General features: G+C 38.7%; 1 protein-coding gene across 1 annotated transcript in view; it reads left to right on the top strand.

The window, feature by feature from the left end:
• The first annotated feature begins 503 nt into the window (after positions 1–503).
• Positions 504–18649, top strand: part of LRMDA (leucine rich melanocyte differentiation associated) — a 607211-nt gene continuing 589065 nt past the window's right edge. The window contains exons 1-2 of the mRNA XM_041476220.1: positions 504–611; positions 4501–4601. Of these exons, the coding sequence (XP_041332154.1) occupies positions 582–611; positions 4501–4601 (131 nt within the window). The 5' untranslated portion in view covers positions 504–581. The remainder of the gene's footprint in view (positions 612–4500; positions 4602–18649) is intronic.

The raw sequence follows: 18649 nt of genomic DNA, 5'->3' as shown, positions 1-18649 counted from the left end.
GGATGTACCTCAAGTTGGGCCAGGGGGGATTTACACTGGATATTAGGAGGAATTTCTTCATAGAAAGGGATTATACATAAGAATGGGCTGCCCAGGGAGGTGGTGGAGTCACCATCCCGAGAGGTGTTAAGAAAACACTGAACGTGGAAACACTGAAGCACTTCATGCCATGGTCTAGTTGGTGTGGTGGTGTTCGGTCCTACGTTGCACTGGATGGCCTAGGAGGTCTTTTCCAACCGAGCTGATTCTGTGAGCCGTGGCAATCCCTGTGTGCCGCTTTGGGCTAGCGCTCCAGGTAGGATGTCGCAGCGGGGCCCGGGGCGGCCGCCGGATGAGGATGACCGTGCCCTGGGCACGCAGACCGCGGGCCACGCCAGCCTCACGCTGTCACCCGCCGGCGCCCCGCGCGGTGCCGCCCGGGGCCGTGCCTGCGCCCTCGGCCCGGCCGCAGGAGGCGGCGGGAGCTCCGCGCTGCCGCCACCCCCGGCCCGGCCGCGCTTCCGCCCGCGTCAGCTGACTCTGCCAGGCAGCGGCCCGGCCGGCACCGAGCCCGCGGAACCTCCGGCGCTGCCACCCGCAGCATGGCCGGGGTCGTGGTGAGCGGAGCACAGGTAGGTGTCCCCGGCCCGCAAGGCCGGCTGGCCGCGGCCCCACCTGCCGCGGGCAGCGCGCCCCGGCCGGCGCGCCCCCGGCACTGGGAGCGGCTGCTCCCGCTCCGCGCCGGCTCCCGCCTCTCTGCCGGAGCCGTTCCCGGTGGGTGGGGGCGGCGGACGCGCACGGGGCAGGGTTTAGTTTCCAGCCGCACCGCGCCTCGGGACGCCGCGCAGGTATCGCCTCCGTCGCCGCAGCGCTGTCCCGAGGCCGCCGAAGGGAGAGGGCTGAGGAGCGGTGCCGGGGGTGCGCTCCGAGTCCCGCGGCTCGGGGGTGCGCTCCCACCGCCGGCCGATAACGGAGCGCCGGGCCGGGGCAGGGCGCGCTGCCGTGTGCCGCTCACGTGCGGCGGGCGCGCCCCCGAGGGCGGGGATGCGCTCCTGATCGGAACCGCGCTTGCTCTGCCCGGCTGGGAGCGGCGGGAGCGGGCTGAGGGAGAAGGAGTGAAATCTGCTAAGTCTTATTGTTCCTCCTGAAACTGCTTATGTATGTTTCGGTTTGGTTAAAGAGAAGTTGGGAAATGTAACACATCCTGCTGACTTTTACCCAGCGCATTGTATGGCTACTGAAAACAGTTCTGGCTGAAAGTTGATGACGTTAGTGATGGACCTTTGGTTAAAATTAGAACTTATTTTTTCCCACTATGGAAAAGGAAGCTTGTCTTATTTTTGAAAACAGTTTGCCATTAAACCAGGGTGCTGCCCATCTAATTGCTCCTTTAATCTGGTCACTATTTCTGTGTGGAATTCATGTAAATATGTGTGTGATATGAAGGCAATTAATTGGCTAATTTTGAAGCCGCTGCAAGAAACAGTTCCTGTGGTCTCTGTGGTGCGCTCTGGCACTGAGTGACATGCTGCCTTCTTCCCTTGAGCATGCCTTGAGCCCCTTAATTTGGCTATGTGCCCAGCATACAATCTTCTGTCTGCATAGGGTGAAATGTAATGCTCAGCTGACTGGAAATATTCTCCAGATATAATTCCCTTCAATGGGAGAGAATATGCAGTAGTGAGAGTTCATACATGACCTTTTTGGTGACATTCCTTAATAAAGACGTTACTGTATGGGTTATTAAGATTATTGTAGAATGTTCACAGGGACTAAATGGTGATATCCTCTGAAACTAAAGCAGAAGGTGCAACTGCTATTGATAGTTATGTTTTAAATATTTTGTAACAACATATCTTTTTAATAAATTGCATAAAGTGTTGAAGAGTCTGAAAGAATATCTCAGGCCTCCATAGCCTATCTGGTGCTGGCCTTTATGGGAAACTGAACATTTTGGTGGCATATTGAATAGGCCACCAGTAATGACTGACTGTGACCAACCTTCACTATATCTGAGTTGGAGAATTAGGTCACAGAAACCTCTACATCCAATTTTTAATCCTGTGTGATGGTCTGTGACTGGTATAGAAAAATCTAAGAAATCTGCTGTGCCTTGCAGCCAAAGAGCTGGAGTCTTGGGAGAGGTATGCTTGTTCTCATCTCTCAGTGGTGACATCTCTGGATATGTACTGGGAAGGTCATAGTCATTTTGAGGGTATTTGAAATGGAAGCAAAAGGAAGAAAACTGAATTATGTACATTTTATTGTTTTCTGAATAAATGATTTTGAACTGAAACAATGAAAATGAAGAAATATTCTTTCTTCTATCTACTGACATCTCATTTTGTATTAGCATTGTACTATGAGTGTGCTGAAGTGGACTCTGTGGAAGTAAAATGCCTTTACAAGTCCTCAGCATTGAAAGGCCATGATAACAATACATCATCTGCAAATACGCCTGTGAATAATCTGTTTGCACCAGTTGTGTAAAATATTTGCATATTATAACTGTTCAAAGGCTGAACCTTTGAAACATTTTATGTATTTTGTTTCATGTGTGCTCTAAAGATTCATGTTTGTATGAATCTTATTCTTCAATTTCTATTCTTGTGGATAGGGATTTGATGTCCAGGTAAGTTTCTGAAGCAGTGTGTAGCAGGCCAGAGTCCCCTGCTCTTTCTCAGCCGCTGCTCCCTGGGTGAAAGGCCAAGTGAGGGTATGTGCTCTTGCTGTGTTTGTAGCTCCTCAAGACAGTTTTGTCCTCCCAGTGTTAGTGGGCATCATGTTTTAGTAATTTCTGTTTCAACATGTTATATTGAACCAAATGCTTAATCCCAAGTATTAAGCTGTTAATGTGATGTCTTTCAAAGGGTTTGCAAGCATTAATTTAAAGAAATCTAAAATTCAGTGAAGAATGATGCAGTTCTTTTATGCATACCTTTGTGTATGTTGTAAAATGCATTGTGATTATCTTAGACGTAAACTGGAGGAAAACCTTGACATATTTAATTCAATAAATTCTGCAAAACATTTTCTGTTCTATCCAAACCATTAGGATGCCAACTGCCCAAAACAGTTCCTTTCCCTTTTGTTCTTATATTTGCTCAAGTTGTGTGTATGTCTGGTAACAGAACAATTAAATCAGGTCTGATTTAGCAAGGGGAAGAAGTTGTTAAACTGAGCTTCAAGCTACCTGTTTTCTGCTCATAAAAATTATTTCACTGTTGTCAGCTTTATCTGTTGAAGTTATTGAACAAAATGAATTAAATGGAATGCCATATAGTATTATCAGATGCAATCATTTTTAGAGCGTAGGAGATCAGGATGACTTGCAGAAGTACATACTGTCAGTCTGCTCTGCAGAGGAGTCTCTGTTTTAACAGAAGGTGGAATACTATCAAAACAATTTTGATGGATTTTTTTTGCATATTTTTCATCCAGCATATTTTAGACTTGTGGAATATGGTGTTGAAATTGACTTTATAATTAAACAAATGGATAATAACAGTGTTGTATAGATAGTGGTCTAACATGGTACTTAACTTGCTAGTTGGTCATTAAGGGAAACTAAGATTTCTGCAGCACAAAATCTGAAATGTCAGTATTTTGAACACAGAAAGGATGAGCCATATATAGATGTATAGAATTCTTGACAATAGTTTTGAAAAGGTTTGTGGGATTTCTTTGAAGACATCAAACCAATGACTTCTAAAACAGTAGAGCAGAAATAATAGAAAAAGTTTAGCTGCTTTACTTTTTTTGTTCTTCTGGAAATATTATCACTCACTTCGTCCCAACTAAGAGCAAATAAAAACAAACAGAATCTGAGTAGACTGTTTTTTGTGCTACCACTAATTCTTCCTGTGTTTGCTCAAGATGGGTTAGATGGGCTGGTGTGAAAAAGATTACTCATACATGAGGGTAACGAGAAGCCATAAATCTTTAAGACTTCCATGACTGTCTGAAAAGAAGCTGCATGCCTCATTTTCATGGTCGTGGGCAGCCCTTTTGCACTATCCCTAGTGTGTTACTGGGACTAATAATTTTCTCAAGGAATGGTTAGAATGGATTGACTGTGCACTGTTGAGGTATCTCTGCACCTAAATTTAGAAAACAGCCTGTGTTTATTGTATATGAAGAGCCAAACTGGAAGATCTTTCAGATGGCTTCTGATCCTTCAAACAAATTTCTTCTGGAGCATGTCAGAATGGTAATGTGAAGTAACATTAGATCAAAGTATTAACAGTGAAATAGAAGAAATGTGATAAATTTAATTGAAGTGCTTTTACCTGGAAGGAGACAAAATGTACATAAAGACTATAGATGTAATAAATATTAAGTTGATGGTATCAATAGGAAAATGAGTTTGTGTGATAGATTTTATAGCTGTAAAACTTATGTAGTTTAAAGCTCTAATGCCAGTTCACTGTATTGCACGCTATCATTTGATCAATGAGACACAATCTGGACAGGGAACTAAATCTACTGGTGAAATGTTTCCTTGTTGCTTCTGTTTCTCAGGTGTCCTACATTAGTCAGGACTGTGAAGAAATTCCAGAATTCCTAGGAAGAAAATATGGACGCATGGCAAAAAGGCTAGACCTTAGCTTCAACTTGCTAAGGTATGTGGCAGTATATAGTTTTTCAAGTGCAGTGTGGAATTCCAACTCCTAAAATAGACTGGGGTTTTTTTCAAAGTAGAAAAATGTATGTTGGGTACATTTAATTGTTATCAAGTAGATGACACTGTTTCATAGGTAATGTTTCTCTCCTTTTCTCCCACACTTGGAGCACAAATAACCAGGTGAGTCTGGAAAACTAATATGTGTTAACATAAATGATGTCCATTGAGAAGCTTATGCTTTGTTCTCTACTTAAATTGGAAAATAAACGTTGTTACCTGAAGAAGTGAAGAATGGGATCAAAAGTGAATTTTCCTTAACCACAACAGAAGTAAGTATGTGTTTCTCTTTCTAAAAATTTTATTTATGGATTTCTGGTTATCACTATAAATGCTGTATAATGCTCTTTTCCCAGATGATGTGTTTTGTTCTATGATTTTATTTTTGTGCATCTGTGTAGTTAAGTGGTAAAGCTAAGTTCAGTTAGAATTTGTAATTCCTTCTAAGTATTTTAATATATGGATTGGTTTAGGATTCTGTAGTATTGCTGTGGGCTACTACGGCATCCCATTTCATTTAATCCTTATAAGAGAGCCTGCTGAGGTTCAGCAGAGTATATTTCAGGTTGAAAAATGTGGGTAAGTATGGAGAAAGAATTTGAGTGCAATTGTCTGTTTAATAAAAATCAGGTTTTTTCCTTTTATTTTACTGGGGGTAAGCTCACTATTAGGGGGTAGCTTGTGAAGACTAATACAAAAAGTAGCATGCTGGTGCCTTGTTTTCCTAGAAGAAACAACCATTGATTTTAACTTACTTAACACTCATAAATGTTCTTCTGAGCCTCTGTCAACTCCGAAAGACCGAATGACACATGTAAGAGGTAGCCGAGCAAAGGAGACAGTAAATGTGTGGATTGTTGTTGTCTTATACCATGACTCGGTACCACTGGATATTGTAATCAGAAAAGAGAATTTTGCTGGGGGAGGGGATCAAATAGTAATTTTTTTATTTTTGTCATAAAGGTAATTCAAGGTCTGTATGTACATTAAGATTTAATATGCTGACAAGACTGCTCCTTCTTTACATTTCTGGGAAAAAAGTGTTTGTCTCAGTTAATGCATGATTTGAAGAACAGTTATCTGAATTCGTTGCATTTCATAAAGTAAAATAATAACATTAGATTTGGATGTAAGGTACCACTTTAAAACTCTGATAATATTTTCATGGAGAGCACAAATTGTATTTCTGAAATCTGTGTTTTCTTTCCTTCATTTCTTCTCTACCCAAAATGCTTAGCTTGTTTTTCAGAAGGGATATAATTTGGTTTTATTGAGGTTTGGGGAAGAACAATCAGCTTGTAGTGTAGGAGAAGTTGTAGTTGTAAATCTGTAGAAGTATTTTAAGACCAGAAATCAGATTTGGGAAAGGGGAGAAGTAGTGGGTTATTTTTTTTTTTTTTCCCTTTGGGAAGCTAATACTAAATGGGATGAGAGCAGTAAGGATTTCTCATTTGAGTAGTGCTTAGATTTATTAAGCATATAGAAACTAAGAGTGAAGTATTTATGATACAGTAGCTCTTCACACTGGTCTGTGCTCATATATAAGTCCTGTACCTGCAAATTATTGAGAAAGTCAGAAAAGATGCAGAATAAATGTCATAACCTTAAATGAATGTGAATATAGAATAATGTCTTGGGCAGCTGTTGAAGCAAGTATAAGCAGTGACATCTTCTTTAAACAGGTGTTATTGCTTAAAAATCTAGCAATGTTGTAGTATAGTGATGAGTTTTAAGATTTTTGTCAGTTAATGCTTAATTTGAAAAGTTTAGTTTGTTGTTTTCAGTGGGGAAACGATGCCTGCAATTAATGTTGATTTAGAAAGGAGTTTGATTTTTTAGTATAACTTGATGTCTCTTGGTAAAGGTGTGAGTTGAATGAAGAAGACCAAAGGTGATCAAAATATAGGAAAGGACGAAGAGAATACTGTGTTTTGCTGGCAATGTAGTTATTTGCAGTAAAGATGTTAGCTTTCATTATAACTTGATTTATTATTGGATGAGAGCTTGTTTGTGTGGGTTTTTGAAAGGAAAAAAGAAAAACAAATGTTCTTACATCTGGTGGTTTTGTTACTCATATTTCCCTAGTTATTTTCTTTTTGCTTGGGATGTGTCCATATAACAGAGGAGGGGACGGTTGCCATTACTTCCTTTGAACTGGCAGTTTAATACAGAGGGAAGTGTACGTTTTTCACCATTTTTTTTTCTGACTTCAGAATTCTTCCCAGGCTAGAACGCCTTCCTCTTTTTTAAATAAAATTTAGGGGCTGTGCATATGCTTAATTATCTTTGCATCAGATGTGGTATGTCTAATATCAGCACTTGATACATAATCACAAACAGTTGCTTTTGTGTCTTTCTTTGCCTTTTTCCAAGAGCTGGTGTCTCTCCTGGGTTCCCCTGAGCAGTACATGGATCCAGCTCTTTCTTCTGGCAGTCAAAGTGACTGTTACCAGTTGCAGTGGTGACACATCTCCCCTTTTCCCTGGGAGGGAAAGGAAAGAAAGAGGTGAAAGGTACAAGGGAACTTAAATGGGAATTTTGGGAAAGAGGATGAGTAACAGCAATTTGTTGTGTGTGAGGCAAAGGGAAAAATGTGTGTGTGCTTAAAAGATGCTGCTGTAACTGGCAGGATGTGGTGCCACTGGATTGCCTCCTACTTGTGTCTCTGGCTGTTGGAAATCCTTCAGTCCCAGCCAACTGTAGTCCACTTGTGACTTATTTCTTCTCATGCTGTTTTCATTACATTGATTTTGTTTGAATACTTTCTAATATCTTTTGTTTCATTTTGGGGCCAAGGGGGTGTTGTGAAGAAGATGGAGCCAAACTCTTGTCAAATGCACAGCAAAAGAACAAGAGGCAGTTGTCACAGCTGCAGCAAGGGAATTTCCAGCCACCTCAGGGAAGGTTGAGTGGAAGAGGTGCCTAGAGAGGCTGTGGAATCTCCACCTTGGGTGGTATTTAAAATGCGACTGGACAAAACTCCAAGCAACCTGATCTAAATTTTTAAATCCCCCTTTTCTGAGCAGGGAATCAGACTAGATGATCTCTAGACGCTCCTTCCAGCCTAAATTATGCTGTGATTCTGCAGCTTTAATGGTGTGATATGGCTTGAGTTGTAGCAGCTCTTTTGATTTCATAGTGATTTTCAGCTATCTTAGAAATGAACTCTTTATGCTGTGTATTTTCAATAAGGCATGTTTCAGGAGCAGAGATGTTTTGCTTTGGAAATCTGCTCCTGAACCTCTCATGGCAACTGTATTTGATAGCCTTCCCTAGTAACAGAGCCCTTTCATAATATGTGGAAAAGATTTCCCAATTCTCATTTTGTGAAGGTGTAGAGTATGGGAAGAAGAGACGTGATGTGTGAGTTACCTGGAGACTTTGTAAAGGATTTCAAGGTGGAATGAAAAACTATTGTTGATCATGGAAAGTTAAAGATTTCACTAAAAAAAGAACAAGGTAAGTAGTAATCACTGGTGAAGGAAAGCAAGTAAGTGAGTAGGAAGGATGTAATAGAGGTAGGGAGTAGAGATTTGGATGAAATACAAAGATTTTAGTTTAGATGCATCTTGCTATCTTGTGGGAAGAAAAAAAAACCTCTAACAACCCACAACTTGTTCAAAGCTTTTTTTTACTTGTCCTGGATGACTTTGTTCAAATTTTTTCCTTTCACATTCAAGGCTAAATGCACTCCAGTGCTTGAATAACAGATGTCAGTGGTTTTGTACAAACAGGTGCCATGCTTTTGTAAATAACATCTACAGTTCAGTTCACTGAGAAGTCCATCTTTTGGTTTTGTCCTCAGTAGTTTTAAACATGTGAGTTCTTTTCCTTTTTCTTGCAGAGATTACTTCTCGGTCTAAGCTATGAGGTGAAAGGGAGAGTGAATCTTTAATCTTGGCCAATGAGGAAGGATTAATCCAATAATTGTGCTCATGGAGATACAAATATCTCTTCCCTCTCTCTAGGGTGCAGATTATTTCTGCTAGGAGCCTGAATAATTTGCACAGTATGTGATTGTGCATAATTTCCACTGTCTGATGAAGAGGGTGCATGTATGAAAACTTGCCCTTGAACTTCAATCCTAGTCTGGAATGTTCCTCCAAGACTTTTGTGAGGCTGAGGCTTTGTAATATCTTCTCTGTGGACTAGGTATTGTTCTTTCTCTCCTCTGCCTCCTGTTTTTTTGCCTGGGGGAATATTCAAGTGGCAGCCTGAAAATGGGCTTCAGTTTTTACAGGGCATGTTCCTCTTTGTAAGTTGAGTATGTGAAAGAAAGGCTTTTTTTTTCCCCCCCTAACCACCTTCCCAGTCTATGCAGCAATAAGACATGCAGAACAGGAGGATGAACAACAAAAGAGAGATGGAAATAAAAGCCAGAATTCAAAACAAAGCATGACATATTTTTCAAGTCTTTAGACTCATCTTTATAGCACTTTAAAATGTTGAAGGAAATGCACTATTGTTAAAACTTTTTGATGGTTTTATTTATAAGGTAGAAAAATATTTTCACCATAATTGGGTAACTCTTAATCGTAGCAATTGCATATTTATCAGTATGAGGGCCTGTTATTAATGTAGCTGTCATGCACAAACACATTTCTGCATTAAATCCATTTAGTATGTGCATTATTCGGTCTAGAATGTCACCAGGACATCAAAGCCCCCTTAGGCATAAGAGCACAGTGCCCTGCTGTGGCTGCAGAAAGGGCTTGATCAATAAATGTAACATGTTAATGCAGAGCAAATAGAATAAAAGATTTCTTTGACAAGACATGAAAAATCACCTTGTGGCAGCTGGCATGGTGATGCCATTTCAGCGGAGACACTAGCAAAGTTGATCTGACAAGTAAAGAGGAGAGATGATGGTTATAAGGTGCTTTTGTTTCAAACTTCTTTCTTGACCTGTCAGGTTTTGAAGGAGCCTGAATGGCCCTTTTTTGTCATGTGAAAATTGTAGTCTTAGGCAGTTATGAAGCAGTTATCTCTTCTCAAATTGTGAATGCTGCTGTTTAATTGATTCACTTAGCATTTGAAACTGTCACGCATTAATAATTGCTAAATCCTGTAGATACTGCTCCTGTGTGTCATGCTTAAATGTGTAGTTATCAGAAAATTAATATCCTTAATGAACTGATGCTTTCAAACTAGCATTGCATGAAATCTCTTTTGCCCTTTCATTTGCTGAAGGTATATCAGACGGTTTTCAGAGAAACCCCTCCCGACAGTTGTGTGGTTTTATTTATTTATTTTTTTGATGCCCAACAAATGCCAGCTTTGCTTTGGGTACATAGTGTGCTCAATGACAATAAATATAGTAATTATGCTGGAGTTGGTAATTAACATAATTATAGTCAATTACGACAAATACAGTGCAGAGCTAAATGAATGAGGGTGAGAAATTAGCAAGCTAATTGATTTACCTTCTGTACTGCTTTTTCCTGCAACTAACAGTTGCAGATTTTCTGCAGGAAAGAGTGTTTACAAATAGCTGATTGTGTTTTGAAATGATTCTGTCTTGTGGCTCTCACTACTGTTTCCCTTACACTGAGGTGAAGAGGATTGAAATATGGGGTAATGGTTACAAGGAGAAAGGAGCTGCTTGGTTCTCACTGAATGCTTTGAAGGAAGATGTATGTACTTGCTTTAATTTTAGATGCTTCTTCCAGTATTGAAAAGAGAAAAACCTATGTGATCCTTTGCAAAAGATATTGCTAGAGAAATTCTGGACATATATTTTAATCCTCTTAGATGTGGCCTGAATTATCTAAGAAACATTTACCTATCTGTTTTATTGATGTCAGAGATCTGCGGAGCACTGGATAGATGAAGCAAGAATTGTTCAAGGAATCTAAGTGTGTTGAAACAGTATGCCCTTGTTCAACCATCAGTTTCAATAATTTAAACCACTGGACCAGTAGGGATGCATAATATCATAACATTTGTGCACATTATAATTGCCTGTTTTGTTTCAAGATGATTTATGATATCTTGTCTGAAATAAGTGTATTGGAGCTATGCAGTTAATCTGTTTCACTGTCCTTGTTTTTTTATTTTCTTTCAAGCATGACGACTGTTTACTACGTGAAAGGAGAATGTATATGTTTAAGTATTGAAGATTTTGTATTGCTCTTTTAAGAAAAATGTTGAGTAGTAGTTGATATTTCTTTCTTTAAGAAAACAATAATTTACAAATGTTTGTAAATTTTATACTGGATATTATTTACTGATTGAAGATAAATGGAATTGTATAGAGAGACTTCAGCAAAGAGATAATGTGGCTAAGCAGTCTGAAATTTATAAAATCTTGGTAATTTTTCTTCTACTGTTGCAGTAAATGTATCAAGTTCAAATGAGTAGGTGTGTAGTTTGAGGTAGGTACTCAAAGTTTACCCTTAAAGGGATGTCCTACAATAAGCACAAGATGCTGTTTTTTAAATAATGTTGAAATGTTATGGGTGTTTTAAAATACTTGTAGAGTAACACTGCTAAGTGTGGTCAGTCTTTAGAAGCAATTCAGCTCCTAGAATAATTTTGCTGAATTAAATATTTATACATGGGGAATCATTGCAATTATTTACAGATGTAATAATCTTTCTGTTGAAGTCCTACATGTTTATTAATCACTGTGGACTACATTATGTGTAATTATCTTTCTACTGAAAGAACTTCTTGTTGTACTAGATGGACTGAAGACAAGTGTGTTGATGGGTTCCTTCTACATGGGTAATACCTAGGGAGTTGTCTAAGATAAAATTTTTTAGATGTGTAACTATTGGAAAACTAGAAGGAGAGCATTACCAGTAACAAAAACAATTACAGACTTCAGCTATTAGCTCTACTTCGGGCAGTTGATAGACGTCAAAGCTAAATCTACTCCTTGCTCTCTTCTTCCCTTCCTTTTCCCTCCCACCATGCCACCCCTTTTTAAAAAGTGACATTTCAGCAGGAGCCAGGTGTGATCTGGCTAATGTATAAGGAGAACTTTTTTCTTCCACCTTAAAACTTCGGAAATACTAAAACTATTAAGGTGCACCTTGTCTCTCATGCAACAGCCATGCCTGTGTTCTGTTGTTCTGTCAACTTTAAATGTGATTATAGAATATTTGCCACTACAAAGCATTATCTGTGTGTGTTTTTGTGACTTGTATGTGTTCCTGCTTGTCTTAATTCTGGTCACTGGTTTATTGTTGCTATGAAGAGGATAAGTCAATGACTATTGTTAAAAATATGAAATTAATGGGTTATGGTGTGCACTTAAATATATCACTGATTTCAGCAGACTATACCATGGATGTATGCTGTACTTTTTAATGGAAAAGTTATTTTTCCAAACTCAGTAATATGTAAATAATAAGTACTATAAATTGTATTTCAGTACGGGTGGCTGTTGTCTTCTTTAGTCCCAGCAGCCTCTCTTTTTGTCCATTGATCCTTGCCTGACTTTTTATGGCCACATAGTCACTAACAGACTGTGAAAACACTGTTGTTTATACACCTCTGACCCCCCGTGCTGGCCATTATCCATTGATTTACAGTACCTGACAGATCAGAACACAGGATTTTTCTGTTCTGCTTTCCTCAGGAAGGCTTAACATAGTGGAAGGAGTTGTCTTAAAGGGTGTACCTTGTGGTAGAACTGGGCAAAAACTTTTTACCTTAGATGATGGTGTAGGTTCATATTGTGTACTGGAGAATACTTGAGAGGATTGCTAGAGCTTGGAATCTGGTAAAAAAAATTAAACTAACAGCACAATTTGACATTGAGTAAAATAAGTTTGTGATCTTTGATTGTTACATGCTTAATTATAGCTGGTGAGTATTGCTATGCTGGTTAGTTAAAGTTGTTTTTGGGGAAATCCATGTTGAAAGGTCTGTTGCAATTATGAGGAAAGGTGAAATCTGTACTTCTGAGCAAAGATGAGTGACAAACTGGGACTTGAACAGAGTTAGGGTTTCGTATTAAACATCCATTGACTCAAGGCTGTTGGTAAATAATTTTGTCTGAGGCAGAGCATTTCCCAGTGAACTGGTGTTTGTATCACATAATTTTTTTTGTGTTTGAATGTGTAGGGAGTGAACTGCTTTTTCTTGGTCTGAGATTCAAGTTGGATTTTGAAGTGATGGTGGATGCTAAGTCTACATAATCTGCAGTTGTTCTTTGGGTACCCAGAGCACTTAATTCACTGGCACAGTCAATCCAACTCCTCTTGCGAAAACCAGTCCTAAACTAAAATCAATTTTTGTGTTGAAGTCTGTTCTGAACAATAGGAATCTATGTTAGATTGAGAGAATATCAGTTAATAAATGGAAGACTATCACAGTCTATGGAAAGTATTGGCATTTGGAAGATAAATAGTTTGATGTACTTGTTTTAGTTTTCAAAAAATGGCAGTAGATTGAAAATAATCTTAGTGACTGCTCCTGGGTAGTCCATGATTATCTGGATTTTAAGACTGAGAAGACTTTTTTTCCAAGAGCATTGGGGGTTAAAGAAAAGGGCATGATAAAGAGCACGTGTTAAGTACAGTCATCAGATGGATCATTATTATTTTCTGACTTCCTTAAGCTCTCTTACTCTAAAACAGTATTTTCTCATCATTGCTGTTGTGAAACAAGAGCGAAGGACTGCAGAAATAACTGAGTACAAGGAGCTTGGCTGAAGGGAAGAACCTGCATTAACCCTGGAATTATTGTCTCTGTCATTTCCTCTCTGTTTTGTTGAAAGGAATCTTCTTCTCACCTTAGAGCAATATAAAAGATTCTTAGCATATAGTTGCAGATGTAAAGAACTTGACTAGTTTTGCAGATTCCAATCACTAAGGAGGGCCTTGGTCCTCCAGTGTTCAACAAACCTGCTGGTGGTCATGGTACAAAAAGCTACTTGGCATTTGGCAGGAAAATACTTATGGAGCTTCTGTTTAGGCATCACTTGTTTGTTTATGTGGTCTTGCATGGTTTGTGCTGTTTTTGAGATCTTTGCATAAATTATCCTGGAGGTGATTTTTCAGATGAAAAAGGCTGTCCCCAAACCCTTCTCTTGTGCAAGCATGAAGAGTGAGGAGCATAGAAGTGCAAAAGGGCCGTGTATTTTTCTCAGGCTCTGGATTCAGCATGTCAAACCAGACATGCTATACAATAATTATACTGTCTTTAGGGTCATGGTTAATGCAGTGTTATAGCTCAGTCGCAGGCTTTACCCATGAACTGATGCTTGCAATTATGTGACACTTTATAATTTTTATTTATATTTTTGTTTTGTTTCTCCTTGCCTTCTCTTTTGATGATGCTTACCTGAGTGATTTGCTCACTGGTAGAGCTGGAAGATTATTTCCTTTCTTAATACTTTATTTTGCCTTTTTAATTTAATTTGCCTGCTGAGTTTATAAATGGAAGTGGTGAATGTTCTTTGTATAATGCAGCCATTCTTATTGCTCATGCTTGTAGGAAGCCTTGCTATGATGAGAGACTACGGTGGTAGAAATAAGTTTTAAAAGAACACAAGTAAGAGTTCTGATGTTAGGGGGTAGTTTAATTGGTCCAAAAGTCAGGAAGGTTGATGGGCTCTTTCAGATTGGGCCCATAGTTCTCTTCAGGTGCTTAGGTGTCTGCTGTTTTTCCTGTGCAGTTGGTTTATGAGCTGTATTGGCAGTAATGCTTGGATGTATGCACAAGGCCAGCTCATTTTTTTTTCATAGAAAGCATAGTGTGTGTTGGCTGCTGCTGACAGCTTACTGGCATTTAATGCACACACAGAGACATACCTACCCCCACGCAAAAAATAACATGAAGAAAGATCTTTAGGATGTATGTATATTTCCTTTATATATAAGTATGGTATATATATTATATGTATATGAATTATATTTTTAATCTATATAACCTATATAAACTTGAGGGTGATGCTCAAGTATTTTTCTACTTTGATTCAGCGCTTGTGGTAGGACTTTGTCAATGATAACCTTTTCACTTATAACCTTGAAGGAAGGAACACATTACTTAGAGGTTACTTTCAAAAAAACATTCAGTCTCTTGAGTGCAAAATCTCTTAAAGTGCAAGAAAATGCAGCAGAACTGTCCTTGAACCATTTGAGATGTGTAAGGTCCAAGACTTGCTGAAGTGCCGTGACTCTTCAGGGCCGTGTGGCCACAAAAGCACTGGATGAGGATGCTGTATTTTGGACTCCCAGGACTTTCAAGACATTTTAGTTAGAGATAAGAAAAACTTACCATAGTTGATGTAGTATGTAAGTGATAAAGTGTAGTGATTATTCTGAAGCACTTAAAGGCTGAAGGAAAAATGTTCTAGACAGGCCAAGGATTAACAGTATATTGAATATTCGTAAAGCTCTGCTTCCAACATAGTTATGTTAAGATAATTTGACAGTCCAGTGTGTGAATGTTCAAATCACAGCTGCTCAAGGATCTGAACACTTTCTACCTATTATCTTGCATTTAATACACTCTGTATCTTGGACAGTAAAGTGCTTTGGAATAGCACAGAAACAGTCATATGTGAAGGTAATTATACTGGAATTGCTGTGGAAAAAATTGTCAAGTACTATGTTTTCTAGGAATGGAAACTAAGCCAACTAAGCGAGAGGCTGTGTATGTGTCCATCTTACTTTCTGCCCTCAGTCTGTGCTGCCTTTTCTCCCCACCGCCTTCATCTCCTTAAATCAGCAGAAGGCTGCTGAAGGTACTGCTGAGAGATTTGGGTGCAGGTGCAATGTGAGGTTCCTGCGTTCTTGCCAGTGGTCTCTCTTTTGTTCCCTGTGTTGGTTATAATGGGAGCCAGCCATTAGCTCTGTTCATGTGCAGTATTGGTTCTAGTTCTATCAGGTGCACAATTAGTAAATTGTCTGCCAGTCTAAGTGGGGAATGTCAGAGGGCAGTTCACTTTCTTTCACTGTCAATTCTTTGGCTTCCTTTAAATAAGTCATATCAAATAGTCTCTTACTACCACTAATAAAAGGGCTTTTGAAATTTGGACGTACCTCTAATGAGAATCTATCTCAACCCATTTAATGTGGGCCACTACCTTGCGGCTGAATTATAGACTCTGCAGCCAGAGGTGGTTTGAAACAAGAGGTTCACCTGCATTTAAATGATTGAGCAGAAGAAAAGAAGTTTCTAAAATTAAGGCAACTAATGCGTTACTGTAGATTTTGTCTCACTTCCTAGTAATTGGTCAATGGAGAAAGAACAAATGTCTGTATTGAGCTAAAAGTGAATGGACAAGTGTTTCTTTGTGTGTTTTAGTATAGCATATTAAAGTCTAGGTTGCTGTAGTCCTAGTATTTTAAAACCTAGTGAGATAGTGAAGAGTGAAGTCAGCTTTAAGGTAATCTTGCACTTTTTTTTTTTCCTATTTTCTTTCTGTGTGGGGACGTAAGTGCACTGGAAGCATTTAAGACTAGTGTGGATAGAAACAGTAGCACTAGATACCCATCAAGGCAGCTATTAGTTGTAAAGTACATGTTTGTGTTTACAGCATAACCTATTACTATCCTATAATATAGAATGAATAAAAAATTCCTATATTATAGCAGATGCACCTTAGTAGGCAGAATAGCATCAGAAATGGTCAAAAAGCTTCATTCCATACACAGAAGATCAAATGTTTCTGGTTCTCTACCTTATATTCAATGCACTGTGATGTCATAATTAAATCAGGTTTTGTGTATGATTCCCTGATTGCATGTTTCCATACAATTCTCATTCTTAGGGGGAAAACAAAACTAGGGAGAAAGACTTCTGCACCCAAGTGAGTGGAGCGAAACCTTATTCACACCTCTCTTTTCCCTAGTGAAAAAACACAAGAAAGTCTGCAAAAAAGATAGGTACAAACTTAGGATAAAGGTTTCTCTGTAAGTTCCTAATATCAAATATCTGAACTTAACCTCTGTGTCAAGAAATTTGCTCAATTAAATTATGTTCTTCTGCTTTTCAAACCACTTGCAGAAAATAATAGATATTTCCTTTCACTAGATTTTGTATGCTGAACGCAAATGAGATTCTTGTTCAAATCTATCTCGTTGGCTAGAAATAACCGTATTCATATTATGGAGTGCATTCACATCTATGCATATTATGTAGAAAGCTAAGTGTTACTTATGCCCATCCTGTGCAGGTCTCTTTCTTTGCAAAATTTTAAAATCTGTCCTTGTCTTTTGCTACAGAGCACTTTATGTCTGTATTTATTTATTTAATTAATTATTTAAGGCCCTCATCTCTCTTAAAGTGAGCATTGGAATAGAAAGCAGATTGCTGTTGAAATTCCCTCTCTGGTGATTTCAGCTAATTCAACCACAACTACTGTATTAAAAAGAGTGAACAACTCTCCCTCTCTTTTCCTCCTCGGTGTCGATGTAGTAGAGAGCTTTGACCCTATGTAAAGCTTAATCATGTAAAGCTTTACATGATGGACTCTTTTCAGATTCTTGTGTGTCATGCTAAGGCTCCACATGCAAACTTGACAGTGCCTCTCTATGCTTGATGTTATAACTTTAGGATTTGATGTTATTTAAATATACTAAAATGTACCCTGTATCAAACTGCAGGTGCTGCTGCACTTCTATTGCAGCATGGTAACACTTGCCTTGTAAAAACTCAGGCTTGTGAAAGAGTTAAGCAAAGCAGCCAGAAACGTTTTCAGCTTTTACTTTTCAGATACAGCCTTTTAAGCATACCTACATTTACCTGCAATGGCAATCGTTTTGCATTTTAATGACAAATCAAGTATGCTAACTTGCATTTGAAACGAAAGTGCCTTAAATGTCTCTGGCTGTCAGAATGAGATGTTAGGAGCTTGATGAAAAGAGAACAAAGAAGACAAAGTATGAAGCCTAGATACAGGGCAAAATGAAATAAAACCTTGTATGGCCTGTCAGGGGTGTCAGTTGATATTCCTATCTAAAGCACATTATAGTATTACTTTGCAGCTCATAGCTTACTCATCTGTCTTTTTTAATTCATCACATTCTAGCCCACATCTTTTAAGTCCCATGTGTCAACAATGGAAGAAATCTGTTAATTGACAAATGAGTGTCACAAATGTGAATTGGTGCCTTTACATCAGAGGCAGGTAGTCTCTGTTGTTTTTTGTCGGCTCTATTATTGGCATAAGCCAGTGTAAGACATCTGTCTTTGCCAGAATGAGAGATGACAGCCAGAGAAGGGCTGTCATTGTTTTAGTGCATGTTCATTCTGCTGAGATACTGTATAAAGATAAAATGTCAGTTAAAAGAATATGAAAAACTATCGGGAGGAAGTCCTTAAATTACTTGGGAAGGGGATCTGGGAATTGGTGCCAGAATTGAAATCCGAACGTTCCAGTTTGCATCTATCACATCAATTTAAAAATAATACTTTCTGAGTAACTGGGTCAGTTTATAAGGCATTTAGGAAAACGTTATGTTGTGTTGGCATAATTAGCTCATAAGATGGAAAGAAAAACATATCTTCACAGGATATGAGTTTATTACAAGTTCATTTTTCAAACATGTATAGAATTGTCTCAATAAAAATATGCTGTGTAGCATCTCTAGTGTTGATTTGCATCTGTTTTGAAATATTGAAATTGCTCTGTTCCAATTTCTTTTTCTGTTATAGTTCTATTTTAGATTGATGAATAACATAATGAAATAAAAAGCATAGCCAGCTGTGAGTTGATGAGACAATTAATAGGAAGAAAATTATTAACATAGTTTCAGGGTGTCTAGAGGGTGTACAGTATATAAAAGTTACTCCCAAATCACTAAATCCCTTTATTGCAATAAATGGCTTTTTAATCTTGAATAGCACAGAAGAGAGGAGGAAAATGTTTTAATGGAGGTGGTAGAAAGGGGGAATAGAATTAAAATGTCATAAAAGGCTGCCATTTTACTTTTTACTTTATATCAAAAGTCATAAGAAAGGCAGATTGGCACTTTTATCTTCAGCAGCTCTTACAATCAATCCTGTGCTGTACAGGACACTCGCTGTGTA

Source organism: Pyrgilauda ruficollis, unplaced genomic scaffold (genome assembly GCF_017590135.1).
Source record: "Pyrgilauda ruficollis isolate IOZ18807 unplaced genomic scaffold, ASM1759013v1 scaffold11, whole genome shotgun sequence".
Lineage (NCBI taxonomy): Eukaryota > Metazoa > Chordata > Aves > Passeriformes > Passeridae > Pyrgilauda > Pyrgilauda ruficollis.
The sequence above is the reverse complement of the archived record's forward strand: the minus strand, read 5'-3'. Positions and strand labels throughout refer to the sequence as shown.